Source organism: Erithacus rubecula (genome assembly GCF_903797595.1).
Source record: "Erithacus rubecula genome assembly, chromosome: 10".
Lineage (NCBI taxonomy): Eukaryota > Metazoa > Chordata > Aves > Passeriformes > Muscicapidae > Erithacus > Erithacus rubecula.
The window spans coordinates 21584937-21604264 of record NC_136662.1 but is presented as its reverse complement, the minus strand read 5'-3'; the positions used below and the strand labels follow the sequence as shown (position 1 = coordinate 21604264).

General features: G+C 40.1%; 1 protein-coding gene across 5 annotated transcripts in view; it reads left to right on the top strand.

Annotated features, from left to right (window-relative positions):
- The window catches only part of TTC39A (tetratricopeptide repeat domain 39A), a 44845-nt gene extending 32988 nt beyond the window's left edge, over window positions 1-11857 (top strand). For all 5 annotated transcript variants that reach the window (XM_079314546.1, XM_079314548.1, XM_079314545.1 and 2 more), the window contains exons 13-18: window positions 436-527; window positions 1508-1628; window positions 4151-4262; window positions 6084-6198; window positions 6925-7041; window positions 10014-11857. In XM_079314546.1, coding sequence (XP_079170672.1) covers window positions 436-527; window positions 1508-1628; window positions 4151-4262; window positions 6084-6198; window positions 6925-7041; window positions 10014-10134 — 678 coding nt within the window. In that variant the 3' untranslated portion in view covers window positions 10135-11857. The remainder of the gene's footprint in view (window positions 1-435; window positions 528-1507; window positions 1629-4150; window positions 4263-6083; window positions 6199-6924; window positions 7042-10013) is intronic.
- Window positions 11858-19328: the final 7471 nt, after the last annotated feature.

Below are 19328 nucleotides of genomic sequence, written 5' to 3'. Positions count from 1 at the left end.
CCTGAAGAGGCCAAAATCTGCTCTTCTGAACTCCAGGGAGTGACTATTTTCTAGGACCTACTATTTGGGATATGTTACCAAGTTGTGATGGGACACAGAGACTGTGTAATAATAGTTTTTTTTTTTCTGAGCAAGACCTTATCTTAGGTTTTCTAAAATGTGTTCCTAAAAACTTACATTACCTCAAGCATGAGATTTTTTTTTCTTGGAATTTGGACACAAACTATAAGCTGTTACATACTAAGCAAACACATGATTTAACTACAATATTCTATACTCACTTTCTAAAGTACTTATCTCTTACGTAAATTTTTGTAAGACTGTGAGCAAAACCAATAACTTCTTCCCTTTATGTTGCTGTTTTGGGCTTTATATGAATAAAGATGATGCTGTAAATTCATTTTTCTGTATAGATATTGTTCATTGCATTTGCAGGCTACTTACATTTACATGAAAGCTGCTTATCTCAGTATGTTTGGACCAGATGACTGCAGTCCTTTTGGAGACAGCGAAGTTGAATTATTTAGGTAAAATCTGCAAACTCACAGTTACAACAATTTACTGTCTTTTCATATCACAGTGTTGGGAAAAGAGAGGCAAAATTATTCATTGTCCAGATTTGAAGAATTGTGCAAATAGCATTGGATTGGTAAGAAAATGCAGAGTTGAACATCCTTTAGACTAAAGTGGACCCTGGGTTTGGACAGCAGATTTCTCCTGGCCGTACAGTGGCTGCTGCTCTTCCATGTAAAATACATTATTTTTTAGTTGCTTTTTTCATCAAAATGGAATGTAAGATGTGAAAGCCTTCAATGGATTGTGCTGCAAGACGTGTTCTTCCTTAGTGGGAGCATCAGCACAACTTGATTCTTGGGTTCTGAATCTCAGAGAAGTAAGAAATAATTAAATGTGCAAGTGAATCTATGCATTATAAACACAGTGAGATAACCTCACTGTGTTAATGTAATGTTTAAGCTCAAAAAGGCTTGCTGGGGCAAAGAAAATTTGGTTACTTTAGGGTTTGCAATTTTTATATGAAATCTAATTTTTTAAAATGTGATTACATTCCTCTTTTCAAGCTTTCTCTGTCTTTTGTAATCATTATAAACAGATTTCACTGAATTTGGAATCCATTATAAAGTGAATAGTTTTACTCTTTGGGAGAATGGGAAGGCTAAAGCTAGTTTGCCTCTTTCTCAGTCTGTGAAGAGAGATGAGCCCTTTATAAGTCAGGTGCATCATCTAATTTAATCTTTCAGTGGGGAAGAGTCCCTCTCCTCCTGCTTGATTAAAGAGGAAGCCTAGAGATAAACGTGCCCTGCATAAAGACAGCTTTTGTGAGTATGTATTGCTCAGCTTCCCCAAGGTAGCAATAGCACAGTGTGTGACAGCTTTTTTAAGTTCTCCTTGGTTTATTTTTTTTTTTTTTTTTGTACTTGAGTTTGAATGTCTTCATCTCAGAGGTTCACAGGAGAAAAAGTCCTTACGTTTTCCTTTAAACTTTCAGGATTGTTCCCAGTCTGAAGCTGAAAATTGCAGGGAAATCTCTGCCCACAGAAAAGTTTGCAATTCGGAAAGCACGACGGTATCTTTCTTCAAACCCCGTTCCTTTGCCTGTCCCACCTTTGGTAAGTTACAAATATCCCCACACATCTCCTTTTCAACAGTTTTGTAATTTAGAGCAATAAACCCAAGATAATTGGAATAGTATCTTTCCGTGTTTCTAAGGTAAAACCTCTGCAGGAGACTGGAATGTTCCCAAAGCAAAGCCAGATGAATGTGAGGAATGCTGTAAAACTGGGGCATGCACCAGCCACAGGGAACTCAGCCAGCTGTTTGTGACACGTAAATGTGTTGCATGTGTAACTCATTATTCCAGCTATAGAGTAGCGTGCTCCCAACAGCTTTCTTTTGGTTCCCTTTGCAGGAACTTTGCCCTGGGTCTCTTCTGTCGTGTCAGTTGCTAACAGAGGGCTATAAGGTACAAGGAGGGGTGGTGTCAAGGAAACAATGAAAGGTTTGGGGACTGCATATAAGGAGCTGTTCAATGGGCCCCTGAATGTTTGCAGCTTGGTGCTCTCCAGAGCAGCTCATAGGTGCTGGGATGAAACAACTGGCTTCTTTGGCCACCCCAGAAAACCACTGTGACTGCTGGGGTTTTTGCTTAATGTTTTTTTTTCTCTGTAATGCTGGCCTGTTCCCTGTGGCCAGTTGCATGAGGCATCCATTGCATTTACAAAAATCTGTCTACAAAGAACATGTGAAAAAGAACATAAAAGGGTTTTGGGTCCAGGGATTTGCCAAGTGCGGTGGTGTTAACACTTGCAGTGCTTTGAGCTGCTGTGTTTTAAAGAAAGAGAGAGATAATTAGTAAATACTCTGTAAGAAAATGCCAGAACAAGGAGAGCCTCTTGGAGAGCACTCCCCAGCCCACCAGGGGTACCTGACACTGCCTTTTGAAATAGTTGTTACAGCAGAGCGTGGGTATTCACCAGGGGCCATGTTCCACTAGTAAAACTGAAGTAAGAGAAATAATTAGGTTGTTTTGATGTGCCTTTCAGGTTTCAAAGAGGAAGGAGTATATGCACCTGGGGCTTGGCTGGGCTATCCTGATGGGATTTTGACTGAGCAGGTTTCTGTCCCAGGAGCTCTCTGGCCAGGCACTGTGTCCTTGGCTGCTGTGCAGTTGCGTTTCCGAGGCAGCAGATGCCGCAGCTGAACAGATAAAAGCACTTTGTGGATTTGAAACTGGGGATAGAATCTCATATCCAGGATTTTTCTTTTCATTATCAGGAGACTTGCTGGAAAGAGTGAGTCCTCAAGCAAGTCTTAGCTCAGAGATTTAGCTTGAATGAATGTGGTTTGAATGCTTCTGTTTGAAAACCATGTTAATGAATCTGCACTAGGTCCAGTAAGCTCAGCACAGGTTTTCCAATCAACAGAGACCAGATGGTGAAAGCAGCAGTGACTGGGGTTAGCATGCTGTTTCAGCTATTCTAGCCTGACAGCTTTTTGTGCCATGGTTCCACAATTCAGTTGTTCTATGTATGAATTTTATCCAAATGCTTTAAATTATCACATGTAGATAAGGGCATGTAAATAAATAGAATAAATAAATCAGACACAGATCTCCTTGCTGGTGATGGGTGCCAGGGCTTGAGGGAATGACATGAAGCTGTATCAGGGAAGGTTTAGGCTGGGTATTAGGTAAAGGTTCTTCACTCTGAGTGGTTGGGCACTGAACAGACTCCCAGGGAATGGGCACAGGACCAACCTGACAGAGCTCAAGAAGTTTTTAGACAATACTCCCAGGCTCAGGGTGGGGTTCTTGGGGTGCTATTGGGCTGGAATCAATGATCCTGATGGGTCCCTTCCAACTCAGGATGTTTTGTGATTTTATGATTAAATAATACATCATGGAGGCCAGTTTTAAGTCTATATAGTATTTTCATTTTTCACTTTGTGATTGGTAGTAGCAATGAGCATATTTGGTGGTATACTCAAAGAACCTCAATCTCAAATAGGAATTCAGCCAATAGTTTTTAAAAAACTCTGAGGACAGTTAAATAATAAAGAAGTTACTTTCTTTGGGAACATCAAACAAACCTGAGGAATGTAAGAGGTTTACGGTTCAAATTTAAAATTCTATTAGTTTGTTTGAAACTTGGCTTAAAGTTTAGAGGGTTTGGTTTTCTCTTTGGTTTGTTTTGCTGTCCTGAAATTTCATAGTATTTCTGTGGAAGCAGTATAGTGCAGTTATTTATGTGTATTACTGCCTTTGCTAAGATAGAACTGAAAAACAAGAGAGACCTTAATGAAGGGACAATTAGCTATGTGCCATGAATGTTTTAAGTCTTTTTTGTTGGTACTTGCCTTCTTTTATAAGTGAGGGTATGTTTGCATTCTGTTCAAGCAACCCCCTTTGCATTGTGTGCAGTAAGTGGCTGTTGAGGTGTCTTCCAGGGCTAATTTGTTCTAAAAAACAGTGTAACAAGTTTTCAGTTGTAATGAAAATAAATTTTGACAAACTGACTTTATTTAAGTAACCTGTGACTTTTTCATCATGCATAGATAAACTGAAGTGTTTGACAGACAACCACCTTTATCCAGTGCTGTAATTAATGGTCTTGTAATTTCTCCCTGACCCCAGGAAATGATGTATATCTGGAATGGCTACGCTGTAATTGGAAAATGTCCTAACTTAACAGAAGGCATGTTAGAGACTTTAAATGAAGCAGAAGAAGCATTGGCAAGAAGTTCAGGTAACCAGTGGTAGGATTTAAGTAGTTATTTTACACTGCAATAGCTAGAGATATTTTCTGTGAATCACTCATTAGTAAAGTTAATTGGGTCACAGGAGGAACATAGATAATGAAACCATAAACTGTTTATGCAGGTAGGAATATTTTTTTATTTTTAATGTAGCAATAACTTATAATAATAGCAAGTGATTTTCCATCCACAGATGTGTTAACAATGGCTCATGACATATGATAAAGGTTTGTTTATTTTGCTAAATCAAAATCAGCATATGCATTGATTTGATTTATTAGATCCTGAAGCTTTGTTATCCTCAGATTTTGTTATCCTCAATTTTGAAGGATAAATAGGAGAGGAGTTGCTTTTTTTGTTTTAAAAGTGCTGTCAGTTTGTGACATGACCTTTGGGCTGAATGTTCTGGTGTCACCAATGTGCTGCAGAAATCCAGGACACCAAGGATGGCTTCCTGTCAATGAGCACAACACGGGGTTGAACTGAAACAGGCTCTGCTACCACATTCTCTGTCAGCTTCTTAATTAGCTATCCATGAGAAAATTGAATTGCTGTTTATTTCTTGTCAGTCTTTCCCAGCTCCTGTGGGAGTGCAAACAGTCTGCACAGCATTTCTCAGAGTTTTTCCTTGACCAATATTTGATCTTATTATTATTATGTACAACCTTCCTGCAAAAGGATCAAACCCCTGTTGACAGAAGAATATAGGCTAAAACACTGCATTGCAGTCTTTTCTAGGGCCTTGGACTACTGTGCAGTGAGTTACACAAGATTTGAAAGGGTTGCCTGAAAGACTGGCTAAAACTACTTGTAATTAATTGAAAAAAAGAATGAGAAAATATTTTTAGTGAAGGTAATGTCTTAGAAAAAGGCCTTTGAGCTTTTCACCTTCTTTGTTACCCATTTTGTTTCATCATTTTAAATAAGTAAAGTATTTCCCTGTTCCTTTTTTTTTTTTCTTAGTTGGCAAATTGTGGCTAAGGCTACATTTTGCAGGGATTTTGTAGCAGATTCACGTTTGTAGAACACTGTGAGGACATGTAATTGAAAAGTGGGATGTATTTTAAGCATGCCAACAATTTAAAGTGTTGCCTGTTCCAAATATTGACTTGTTGTTTCAAGGCATATTTAACGAATTGGAAATGAGCAGCCAAGCTGAAGATTTTGCCTGCAAACTTTTAAAAGTAAGCTGCCTATATGGATTGGCTATGAAAAACCCAAAAGTTCCCTTTGATATGTTATGCAGAAATTTTATGATGGAGAAAGTGTTGATAGTAAGGATTTTGAAGGTGAAGCTGGAAAGACCTTGGGGTCTCAAAAGTATAAACTCCAAAGAAGGTATGGTAAGATGTGAGGTACAGGTAGCAAAGTTTCATATATTTTTAATTGGCCAAATGAAGGTAGAGATTTGATAAAATTCTTGCACATGAATAGGCCATATCAGGACACTACAAGTCAGGAAGCAGAAGAGTTGTAAAGGGCAATAAAGGCAAAGGCTTGAGAGATTGTAAACTGGACTTCAGTATTTATAAAATGGATACCTTAAATTAGTTTTTAGGTGTCAGAGCAGTAAGACAGTGGGAGTATGGAGGGAAAGGACAATCCAACAATGTTGAGGCAAAGTTTGATCAATTTAGGAAAAGGTTGATGTGTGTTTGTCTCTGCATTAAATTAAATCCACCAAGTAGTTCTTTTCTGTGTTTCAGCAGATGGACTGTACTCACACTTACCTTTGAAAAGTTCCCTTATAGGCAAAAAAATCTCCTCTGTTCTGGAGTTTTCTAAAATGTGCCATTTACTTCCTCCTGCAGCTACAGAACTACTGGCAGATGACCGGTGTGTGATAAAGCTGTTAAAAGGATTGTGCTTCAAGCATTTGGGCAAGATCTCAGAAGCAGAAGATCATTTTAATTACATCTATTTAAAGTAAGTTTTCATACCTGGCAAGTAGGAGAGCTCTTGAGTTTCAAGTAAGAGGAGATGCAACCATGATATGAATAGAAGGGAGAGGACTGCAGTATCTTTAGTGCTTGCTTCAAAGTATTTCAATTTTAATTTTAATTTCTACATGATTGTTAGCCATGTGTTGAAGAATTTCAAATCTTCAGTTTTTATTTTTATATTTTTTTAATTGAGATATTTTCTTATTTTCTTTTTTTTTTATTTTCTTCTTTTCTTCTTTTTTTGGGGACCATAGGTGCACAAAGTTTTTCAGATACCACTTAGCTTTTATTGCCCCCTTCCTCTTTCCAGTCATGAGGAAGCTGTATCCAAAAAGCCAAATGCACTCTGCAAGACAGGTGGGAGCATGATTACACTGGGAACCTCTGCACATCATGTAGTGAATGACACCTCTTTTTGTTAGCTCACATGGATAGAACTCATGATATTGTCATCTTTTCTAACACTTCCCTGATAATAAAGGCATTATTTTCTAATCCTGAGATTATACATACTGTGTAGGATGCTTATGCAAAATACACATTTAATAGGGAAGGGAGTTTCGGATAGAGAACATGACAAGTGTTGTAATAGAGATTGATTGCTCCTTCTGATCTTAACTAATCTCCTATGTATTTGTGTTTGGAGCTGTTAAATGAGGGAAACAATATATCATTTCAAGGTCTCTAGGCTATTTCTTTTCCAATGCAGTGAGAAGAAGATAAAATATGACCACTATCTAATTCCAAATGCTTTGCTGGAGCTGGCAATACTGTATCTGGACCAGGATAGAAGAGAAGAAGCAATAAAACTTCTGGAAAAAGCAAAGTAAGTGAAAAGCCTGTCTTGGTGTCTGATGGATCAGTCTGGTGTTTTACTGGTTAGCAAGAAGCAGAATAATTCCATTAATATTATGGAAACTCAATTTATTTTTCCAAATGGAGCGTGGATGCCTTAGTTTTGGTTTGGACCTTTCCAGAGGTAGGTGTTGCATTTGTCCAGTCTTGGACTTGCAAAAAGAGCCAAAAAAATTAAGTATCTTAATAGGAATGTCAAAGGCTTCCATAAGAAATAATCCATGTCTATTTGCTTATTCATAAACAATATGTATTAAATTAATTCAAAGCTCTGTGTTATGGCTAAAATAGCATTACTTAAATTGATGCCTAGCAGTGCCTGTTTCTTTCCTTGATGAGATACATTTAGGATAATGCTTCAGGTTGCACTGGATATCTTTGCATTGTTTCTTCTGCATCAAGGCAACTAAAACACCTGCTTTTACTATTTTGTGTGACTGGTTTTTTTGGAAGTTGGACTTGATTGTGTGTGTTCTTGGTTAAAAAAATTAACAAAATATGGGGTTTGCCTCTGTTTGAACCTTTATTTCTCTGCTGAGCCAAAATTTTGGCAGTGATGGGGAGGGAAGAAATCCAACTCAAATAATTCTCTCCCTCTTCAAGCGTCCAGGGTAGTTCACCTCTGCCTAAATCCTGAATGAGTCCAGATGTGCAGAGTCACTGCCACAGGTGTGAGCAGCTACAAGACTGATGCCTGCCCCTAGGTCAGAGAGGTCAGATAGAGTTTTTATATTGCTTTTTGTAAAAGTCGGGCAACTCTGCAAGTCAGAGTAGTAAATCAAGCCTACCAGAGATTATGCCAAAAGCCTGTCAGCACAAAAATTAAAATATTGCAGTCCTTAATCTCCTGTGCTTCTGAGCCTGGTTCTCTGTAGACTCATGGAAGGTATTAAGAACAGCAAAAATTGCATTAGCAAAGTGCAGTAGGAAGTGTTTCAACTGGCTTCATGTGCCTCAAAACACACCTCTGTCCTCATTTCCTTTGTTAAAATTGCTCTTAAAGAGAGATCTAGAAATGAATGATTTAGAGCTGCTGATTCCAGCTGGAATTTCTGTCTGTCGTTGCTGCTTGGCCATTGCACCTTTCCTGGCAGCTCTGAGTGTCTCAGGTCCCCTTAGGAGAAGATATTTAGCTAACAGACAGCAGCTCTGAAAAATGTGCTGTGCCTAGTGTATGAAAGCTGCTTCTCAGACTTGCTGTGCTCAAAGAACTCTTGAAAAATGTAATGACATTAAAAAAACAACAAAAAAAAGCAAAACCAAAACAAAAACAACAGCAACCAAAAATCCCAACCAAAAAAAATACCCATACCACCCTCATTACAAACTCCCTTAGTCAGTCATAAATAGAGGTGCAGCTGTTACATTTCCACCTGTGGCATTAAAATGCTCTGGGTTTCAACTACAAGCACTGAATGTCTCAGCAGCCCTGAGAAGGAGAGCAGGGTGTTGGTGGGGCTGGGGCTGCAGGATTCAGTCTGCAGTTGGCAGGAGCGCAGGCGAGCGCTTGGCTGGTGCGTGACGCTTGATTTGCCTGACCTAAATCCACGTCCTGCTGCTGGCTTGGATCCTCAGCTCTGGGAGAAAGAGTGGGATGAGATGATAAACAGTTTTGGCTTGGTCATGCATGGAAATATTTCTATTTGTATGACTGTAAACTACAAACAAGGATATCAGTGTGCTCATGAGGAATACAGGCTCGGCATGACAAAATCGATTCCGTTTAAAGGAAAAGCTCCAAGGGCTTTCAGATCAGCACACAGCAGAACCCAGCCACCTCCTTTTCTCAGTCAGCCTCTTGGGTGTTGCATACATTAGATTATAAGCTGGTGTAGGATGGGCATTGAATTCCTTGTTTCCACCAAGAGACTGTCACTGCCACAGACAGATACCATGCTGCCATGCTTGGTTTGAATTATGAATTTAGAACTGAAATGCTGTTAAGATACAAGGGTTTAATACTTAATGTTATGTTTCTGTAAAGATGACAAATATCTTCTACAAGAAAATTAGCATGGTCTAATCCTCTTTTGTATCTGGATTCTGTATCCATTCTGTAGGAGCTGACATGTTAATTCCTACTAAGTAGGATCTGCAATTTCTATGTGGTCCTGGGGCAAATTTTCTTCTTTTTATATGCACTTTTCCATGAAAATACAGGTTCTTTGAATCTTCCAGTAACTCTTTAGAGCATGACAGAACTACTGGAAACTACAAGCAGATGACAGTGCAAGAGCTAGGCCCTAGATGTGTGTGGTGCAAATCCTGCCAGTCTTGCCCTGGGATGGTGAATTGCTTCTCAAAGGCTGATGTGGAATCTGGTGTGTGGCCTCTTTCTCTTTCCAAGCTCTGGAGCAGCAAATTGTCTCCCTTCATTTCCTACACACAGAATTCACATTGTTGGCAGACATAGAATGGAGATGGAATGTTTCCCTCCTCTGGATCAGGACAGCTTCCCTTCTCTCTCTCTCTCTCTTTTTTTTCTCCTTTTTTTTTTTTGTCCCTCCTCTTTACTTTCTTGAAATGACTCTGTCTTATTAAAATGATTTTTTAAATGCTGAAAATATTTGTATTAAAATCTGTCAGTTACTCTTTGAGGGGGGGGGAAAAAAATCTAATTTCTGAATGTAAATTAAGTAGTTATTGCCAATATTTAATATGGGCTCAATATTTTGATTGAGTGGATTCAATTTCAGATTCAATTTCTTATTAAGTTATATTTTTCTGTTAATTGCCAGACAGTGCAACTACAAATAAAGAACAAAGAACTGCATTGTTTGGCCAGGAACACATGCCTTGTATTTTAGAGTAGGCAACAAAGGAGCTTGTGAAGAAAATATTTTTTGCTGCCTACTGTTGTTTTGCTTAGAACAGTAATACAAAGATAACTTAAGAAAGTTTTTTAAATATATGTGCATCAGAGTGGATCTTCTTTTGTTTCAGACAAAACTACAAGAATTACTCCATGGAAACAAGGACACATTTCAGAATCCAAGCTGCCCTGCACCAAGCCAAATCCGCCCCAGAAAATGGAATGCACTGTGGAGCCTCAGCAGTGTCGTAACGTTTCCTTCTTTGATGTTCTGTTTGTTGCAAACTTTGTGCAGAAAATTACTGACACTTTAGAATTATTTTTCCTTCTCTTTCAAGTCAGTGAAAAACCAAATAACTTAAAATTTCAAAGGTGATGCATAAAACATTTGTCTAGTGTAATAACATGGCAAAAAATCTCTCAAACCAACCATAACCCTGAAAAATATTGTTTTTCCAACATTGGCTTTTTGAATACTTACATCTGTGTAATTCATTTTTCAATCATGTGCCTTTTTCTTGTGTTTGCAACATTATGTTGTAGCTTGCTTAGTGAAAGGGAAACATTTGAAAAAACAAACAAACAGCAAAACTTTAAGATTTCTAGATTTAATCTCAGTTAGTTCTAAATGTTTGTTTGGATCCATACTTCTAGCAGCTGAGAAGGAAGCATTGCTTTTTCCCAGTACTTGCTTAGTTGGAATGGTGTGAGAAAATCTCACAGCAGGAAGGAGCTCTGGATCCTGGGCATTTCTAGTTGTGCACAGAAAGCTTCTCTTTACCAGCTTCTACCAGTCATATTTTTGCTTTTGTAAGAAACCTGCTGGTGAAAATATGGTCTCCCTTATGCAAGTATCTTGACTTTTTCTTTAGTTTGGTTTTCCTGTCAAGTCTGCTGCTTGTAGCAGCTGAATTAGTTTACTGAGGATTGCAGGGGAAAGGTGGTGATGGCATAAAACTGCATCACTTCTTCTTTGACAGTGGGAGGTTCTTAGGAAATATCTTTTTGTCAGAATGGGCATGATCTGAAGCTTATGTCAAATTGAAAGCACAAGTCCTTGAAGGTCATTTAGGAAATGGCAACACTGCAGTGGCTGGAGCCATACAGGAGTTATTGTGAGTCCAGCCCTGCCTACAGTGACTGCTTTTAAGATTCCCAAGCTGAGATGTCCCTGTTGGACAAGGCCAATGTTCCCTGAGGGAGGAAGCTGGGGCTGGAACAGGCTCCCTCAGCACAAAGGACAGCCCTTTATGCTTTGGCTCTTTAGTGATCTTTTGGGAGATTTTCTGTGTAAGGGGCTTTGAGAATAGAGCAATGAGCTGAGCCTACTTTCCAATATTGCCGTGGAATTCCTGCTTTGCTGGGAAACTGGGGAAGTCAGTGGTACCACAGCTTTGCCTTGTGTTTGCTGTTCTCCAGGCTAGCTCCATGTCTGTATGCCTCTGGGGTTTTGGGCACAATTCTACCTCCCTTTTGAAAGAGCTTCTTCCCCATTACCCATTCTGATGGGTGGAGATGGGAGGTCTTCTGACAGCCCTTTTTCTCCAATGGAGACGTTTGTCAGGAAGATTCATATCTATGTACCTCACAGTGAATATCCTTTCTAAAGTGATTGTTCCCAGCAGAATAGAAAATTGACAGTTTATAGCTCTGCTTTTGCCTCCTCAAAGGAAATAAAATTGTTTTATAACTGTAGATTAATATGCAAGGAGACAGAACCACCAGTTCCTCAACAAGGAGAACTTGCATTGTCTTAAAAATAGATACCCTTTATAAAAGTCTTTGCAAGTTAAAAATCATAGATGAAGAATGCATTTTTTAAAGTGACTTTCTCAGATAAATTCAGTTCCAATAAATTTCTCAATTCAGATAAAATTCAGTATAAACAGTTATGCTATTTACATGCTGCACATCAAAACTTCAGTGTAAAAATTCAGTCATTCTTTGTATAGAATAAAAAAAGTTTCTTGTTCTACTTCATGCATATAACGCCTCTTCTTCCTGTTGTGTCCTTTTCAAATATTTTGGCAGCCTTAGCATCTTTCAAAAAAGCAATGCCATGTGAAAATTAGCATAAATTGTACTTTGCAGAAAGTGAACAATCCTTCTGACTGTAGATTAGTTTCTTATCTTTGAAATTTCACCCACAACTTGGTTTTGCCTGATCTTAGATACATCACACAAAGAATGTACTGTGTGATGCTCAGCCAGCTTCCCTGATGCTTTGCAGCAATGAAAATCCAAAGGTTTTCCTAAGGTTTTCATAACCTTCCTAAGATTTTCATAGTCATCTTTACTCAAACACCAGCATCAGTCACACTATGGACCTGATCTCCAACTTCTGTGAGTGCTTTGTGGTTCCCTGGGATGTTTCATTTTGGCTCCTTGGCTCCCAAGCGTAACAAATAATCACCTTCCTTATGCAATAAGGATTTATGAACTGTAATAGTATGGATGCACTTGAGGAGAAGATGAGTGGAAGGTCTGGATTGTCACTGTGTAAGTTTTTTGATGTATTACATTTGCAATTGCCCAACATCATTGCTCATCAGTTCCTTCATTTTGGTGCTCCTCCACGGCAGGGACCCAAACCCTGTGGGGTCAGTCTGGGCTGGAAGGTTGATGCTGGGCTGGCTTTTCCATTGCTCCTCCAGAAGCTGCTGGTGCCTGGAGCAGCTCTGCAGGACAGTAAATTGCTTCATCAGTCTGGAGTCCCAAGTGCAGTGGATCAGGGGAAGAACAAATGTGTGAGTTCTTACCTCAGGGTACTCACTTAGCAGAAAATAGCAGATATTGTCACTGAATTGCACATCAGAGACTGAAGCATGGCCCAAGATTCAGGAAGTGAAAGTGTCACTGCAGACAGATGTAGTGCACACCTCAACTGCAGAAGTAGCAGTTCCTTCTGCATTCAGACACTGAATTGTCTGAGCAATGCTTGAAGAACCCACTCTGGTTTAGCCAATAACTGCTGCAATCATCTCTTCCCCATCCTCAGCAAAGCCAGAGAGGTTATCCAAAGAGAAAAATTGCTAACTCAGACAGCAGACAAGTTTTCTGCACGTGGTAGGACCTATATCATAAAACCTACAAAATGTATTTCTTTTTCTATGTATTTTTTAAACTAGTGTTTTCCTGTCAGTAATCAAGGAGAGGTAGAAATTCTTTCTCAGTGTCCTGGATGTCTGCAGCAGCAGCAGCTGTGGTACCCCATGGGATAACGCTGGCACCTGAAAGTGGTGCTGGCAGGAAAGGCAGGCCAGTAAAAGGAACATCCCTTTTATCATGAGCTCTGTTATGTGGAATCCCTGTGTGCAGGTCTCTCTTCAACAGAGGGAGGAGAGGGACTGAAGAGCCAGCAGCTCCTGCTGAGGCCTGATCAGGTGCAACTGCATCAGCTCCCAGCTCCTGTAAGTAACACAGGATGAGATACAAACTGTTGGGTGAAGGATGTTGGGCTGGAGCTGAACCTGGACACAGCTTTTCTGGATAGAAGAGAATTTGATGAAGTCACAGACATGATAGAGAACTACTGTGTTCTGGAAACACACACTTAAGATTGCTCAACTCCACCTGTGTCATAGGAGCTTGCTTTGCTCACTGACACACAGTTCAGTTGCCATCCACAGTTCACACGTGCCCCCAGGGATGGATGATTCCCCTTCTGTCCCCTTCTGACTGTGCCTGGCCTCAGGCTGTTTACAACTCAGAACTTGGCTTGGGAAACAGCATTTTATGAAATACAGCAACGTAGAACAGGATCATATCAAACATTTCCTCCCATTTCACACTGGTTTTGGCATTAAATTCTGTATTGAGTGCTTTAGTATTTTTAGTTATCGTTGGCCTGGGTCCAAGACTAAAAGCTCACGGGCTGACAGCTTGTGTGCCTCTGGCCCAACAGAGGCATCAAGTAATGCTTCTCCATGTGTGACAAGGCTTTCCTACAGGTCAGTCCCAGAATGCAAAAAGCACTCACAGGAGTTTAAATACAACACTCAGCTTCTAGTTCACCTGTAAGATGCATTTCTTTGCCTTCTCAAGCATAAAAACACAGCAGCAAAGCAAATGTATGTGAAATGACCAAAACAGCGCATTCAACACCGTTCCCCCTCTGGGAGGAAGAGGAGAAGAGGTGAGTCATGTTGTTTACTGCTCTACAGGAAAATGGGTAATGGTTGGCAACATCACTGATGAATGAGATTGGGCAACCTGAACAGACTAGAAATGAACTTGCTTCTTTTCTCATTATGTTCGGCAAATACATTTTGGTGGCAGATTTTGTGCAAAGCGTGTACCAGCAAGTGTTTTAATTGAATGATTTGTCATCATAGAATAATTTTTAAAGATGCTATCTGGGTTTGCTTCAGGTGTTTAAAAAAAAAAAAAATCCAAGTACTTTCTTTTAAGGACATGCCCAGTCAATCCCTGTCTCCAAGATTTATGAATAGCAACAGAGCTAATAAATAACTGCATTGCACTGTGGTAAAGTTCTGCATAGTGTTTGCTAAAATTCAGTCATGATTCTGTAGGTCTGGGCTTGTATTTTTTTAAAACCTCAGGACCTACTTATTTTCATTGCTGGCTAAGCATAGGCAAAATGTTTATTTAGAATTAAGCATTGCAGGGAAATTTACTTGCTTTCTCTCTCCTTGGCTATTTTACAGAAAGAATACAAAACAGGGCAGTCATAACCTCCTACATGCTCTTTTTATGGGCTGATTCAATTTTTTAAAAGACAATTTTATCTTGTGCTAGTAAAACATAGGAGCAGGAGTTTTAGGCCTGTGGCCTAATAGTTACGTAGTGATATGGTGGAAAGAGAAGATAGGCAGAAGCTGCAACTCTGCAGCTCTGGACAGTTTTCCTCTTCCCATTCCTTTCATTCTGCAGGACACAGGGTGTGAGGGTAAGAACATCCTTGGTGCTGGAACAGTGTGGGATGTTTGCAGAGCTGGAGTCCTGGGGCTGTGTTTGGTGTCAGCTGTGTCACAGGGGCAGTCCCAGGAGGAGCTGGTGCTTTGTGAACGTTCTGGGGAAGGTGCTGGTGTGAGATGCCTGCAGCTGCCTCTGCTGTGCAGATGTGCAACAGGAGCTGTATCTCAGGGCAGTTCAGTCATTCTGGGGAGTGAAGCAAGGCTGTTAACTCGAGACCATCCTAGAATTACATGGCTCATGTTCAGTGTCATCTTCATCTGGGTACAGTGCCCAGCACTGCTCCCACCACCACTAAGGTTGTGCAGCTGCAGAGGTTTTTAGACAAAAACATCAGGGCCAGTTAGAGTTTGGATATTTCAGTCATAGATACAATACCAGGTTGAAAGGGATCTCAAGGATCATCTCATCCAACCTTTCTTGCCAAAAACAGAGGCTGGGCAAGGTGGCCCTTCACCCTGTCCAGCTGCATCTTAGAAGTGTCCAGTGCTGGAGATCTAACATTGCCTGGGGAGATTATTCTAATGACTAATGCAATTGTGAAAAATTTGGTTTGCCTCTCATTCTTATAGCTTGTGGATACCTGAGTCAGATTTCCATTCTGTGATGCTGGCTGGGCTTATCACTGATGCAAATAAATGTTGGTATTTCTAAGGAACAGCAGGAATTCCATGCCTTTGCTACTGCTCTGTTGTTGTCTGATCTGTCACACACACACATACATAAAGAAAAGCATATATAAACATACATAAAACATTTATGCATGTATGTATACTCACACACAGTGGTAACAGGTTCTGGAGTCAAAGCTTTTTGAAAAGTTATCAGAACTACTTGAATTATTTATTAAATTCAGGACTTTAAAAAGACAATATATTTTAAAAACAAAAGAAAGCTTTGATGATGGTTGAGAAAAATGCAGAGGTTAAAGACCTTTACTAATGGTTGGCAGTAGGATCACACTGCAGGACTGTGCAGTTTGTAATCTTCTAGAACAAGAAATCCCAAGGCAAACAGGCAATCTAGCAAGAACCCATCAGTGAGGTAACCTCACAAAAATGCAGTTTTATGCTCTAGATTTGAAGGGCATCAGCTTTCACTCTGGACTAGCAGAGCTCTGCCCCAGTGGGACAGTGCCTGGGGTGGCTCTGTCCTGCTCAGTAAACAGTCTTGGAGATTCATCCTTGTCCCGTTGAATTCTTGCCTTGTCTGCCTCCCTCAATCTGCTTCCCCAGCGTGAATCCTGGATTAGACAGGCAGCTCCTGCTAATGTAGCAGAAGTGTGGGCAAAAAGATGCTGAAAAGGTGAAGTTTCTCTGTGGTGGAGCAGTGAGAACCCTGGCAGAAGTGCAGCAAGGGAGCAAAGGGAGGCTGGGAAAGTGCTTGGTGTGGGCAGCCAGGGCACGTGGTGTGTGTGTGGTGAATCCAGCATTTACTGCTGTGAGCAGAGCTCTTGAAATGCCTTCGTGGAAAGAAAGACAAATGGTTCGTAGGGGTTAGTGCTGCAAAGAGCAGGTTTATGAAGTTTCTGCTGCTTGTTTTCCAGCCAGGAGGACAGAGGAGGGCTGGGGACTCTGCACGCCCCGTGTGGCTGGGCCCCTCTTGCTGAGTAAGCAAATACCTCGGTGCTGTGGAACACAGAAAGGGCTTTGCACAAAGGATTTCTTCATTATAAACTCCTCTCTGCAGCTTTTACTTAAGCAAAATGTCAGAGCAGAGTGGATGTTGTAATGAATCAGTTGCTAGCATGAAAATAGTTATTTCTTTTGCTCAAATCAAAAAGATGTTTTAGCAGAGTACATTTAGACTGTTCTCTTTATCACAAAGCATTAACTTTGCATTTCATACCAAAAATTCCAAAGCCCCCAAATGCTTATACCAGAACAGGTTTAAATGCAAGATAAACTGCAAAGGATGGTAAGCATAAATTATATTCTTCAAAGTTAAACACTATATAAAAGGAAAAGTTAATCCTTGGAGCTAATTTTTATTCTGGGTATTAAGTCAAGAAGGGCTTTTCTGAACAGATTTTATTCATGTGTTTCATAGGTTGTCAACTAGAATGTGTGCTTTTAATAAAAATGTGGTATCTGTAACAAACTTGTGTTTGTAATCAGCCAGTATTTTTCTGAATCCTTTTAATCCAGGATTTAACTGCTGAGAGACCCTCTACATTTCGTTTCAGCCATCTTGTTATTTATTTCACCAGCAGTCTGACTCAAAAGAATTTTCATCCTTACCACGATTGCACAAAGACAGGAAATGTTGAAGTCCTGAAACTGTGGCAACTGAAGTAAATTCAGGTATTTCATAATCCCTCAGCCCAGAAATGTCCCCTTCTGCCACTGGAAAGGGAGATTGTCATGGAATTGCTTTCAGCCCTGGGAAGCTGCAAGACCATAGGAGCTTTTAAACCCTTATGTGGCTCATGCTCCTTAAAAAGAAATGCTCTGGGCTGGGTTTGTTTGTTTATGTATGATTCTTCCTCAGATTTACAAAATGAACCGGCAACAGGATTACCATCCTTAGATGTAAAATGATTAAAGTGGTAATTCCTGTAGCATGCAAGAATTTTTAAACACAAAGGTCTGTAAAAAACTGAGTATTCCTTACTTGTCATTACACCTCTGGCTTCAGGTGTGTGGGAGTTTCCCTCTCATGCAGGAAACAAAATCCATCTCCTTCTCTAATCTGCAGTGGAACCCAAGCACGTCCTTGCTGTGCCTCCTGGGTGCAGGTCTGCCCTGCCTCCCTGCAGTTTCTGTGGCAGCTCTGGCTCTGGAGGGACAGCAGGGATGTGCTGGCACTGACCTGGGACGTGTGGGTTTCACTCAGTGTCCCTGTGCTGCTGAAATGGAGTCTGGTGATCCCTCAGCCCTGCTGGGTCTGTGCCAGGGCTGCTGTGCCACTTACAGCTCTAGATTACAGATGCCATCACTGCACTCAGTGTTTTCATCACACTGCACAGACCCTATGAAAATGATTCAAATAAACAGCTCTTGAGGGCTGTCAAGCTCTTCTAAACTCAGGTACTTGCACACTGTGGCTGTAAGAGGCTTTTTGGTTTGTTTTTCCTTTCAAACTGCTTTGCAGACATTTTTCTCTGGGCCTACCCACCCTCCTTGGGCATAAGAAGTTTGGCTTTGGGTGAACAGGTCCAGGTGAGTCAGAGCCAACTCCTTCCCCTGACTCAGCTGCAGGAGACTCCAGCTGGCAACAGCTGTGCTGGACTGTCTTAATGTGTCTGAAATACAAGTAATTTGTTAAGACACCTCTAAGAGAGGAGATAAATGCATCTTCATCTTACAGATGGTAGAAACAAGAACAGATCTGGTTCCACAATTAGCTAAAATTCAGGTTATACATTTTGCATTAAAGTTAGATCAATTCTTCTTTGAATTAGAAATCACCCAGAACAGTATTGTACCTAAAAACTTGAAAAATAATTTGATTTATTTGTTATATTTACACAATTGTTTTTAAGCTAAAATTTGACTTTTTTTTTTAATGTTCCTTGTCATCAGCTCCAGTTTTAACCCTTCACACCTTTTTGCTATTTAACAGATATTTCAAAAGTAATTTTTTTCCCTTAGTCCAGTCAGTAACAGTGTTAAAAGTTCAGCTGTTCAGGTGTCAGCTAGGAAAGCATTCAGCTCAGTAACTCATCACTTCCTACTTATTTAAAATCTTTCTTAATCAAGTCTTGTAATAAATAAAGATTAATACCACCATGACAACACTGTTTTTTTCAAATTGTTCATTTGCCAGTTTTAACAAGATAAAGAAATGAATACTTAATGTAGACATTGTTTTACCAGAAAAAAAAAAAAATAGAACCCAACCCCTGAAACAAACAGACAAAAGGAGGACACAAAGGAACACACATGGAATGATGAAAAGGAACAATGATATTGCACAACTTCAGGTCTCTCTTTCCAGATTTTGATCCATGTAATTAGGTATGTATGAATTCAGCAAAACGTTGTGTCCAGATAATTGTGTGGCCATTTGAGTGAATCTAGAACTGCAGAGTGTTTTCAGTTCCTTGTGACTGCTCCTTGGAGTTCTTCTCTAAGGGAGCAGGGTGCTGCCAGCTGCAGGAATAACATGTTGACTCTCCATTGTGCTGAGCAGTTATCCATAACCCAGAGAATTACAATTCTCCTCTACTGTAAATGCACTAAGTCCTCAAAGGACCTGGGTCTTTAAACACAACTTGTTGTATCAAGAACTCAAACCATAGCTGAAACACAACCAAAGAACATCCCCCAGTTTGCTGTGGTTGAGATTGTGTTTCATGTCATGAGACCAGGGCTTCTCACTGTGTCAGGGTGGCACTGAATGCATAGAAGTCACAGTAGGTACATTAAGGGAGTGGGGGAGAAGGAAAAAGGAAAAAAAAGCTAAGTGAAAAAGGTCTTTACAGCTACAACCTTTGCTGGAGCCTCTCTTAACAAGCACACACAGTTTGGTACAGAAATCAGGGAATTGTGTCATTCTGGCTATAGCAG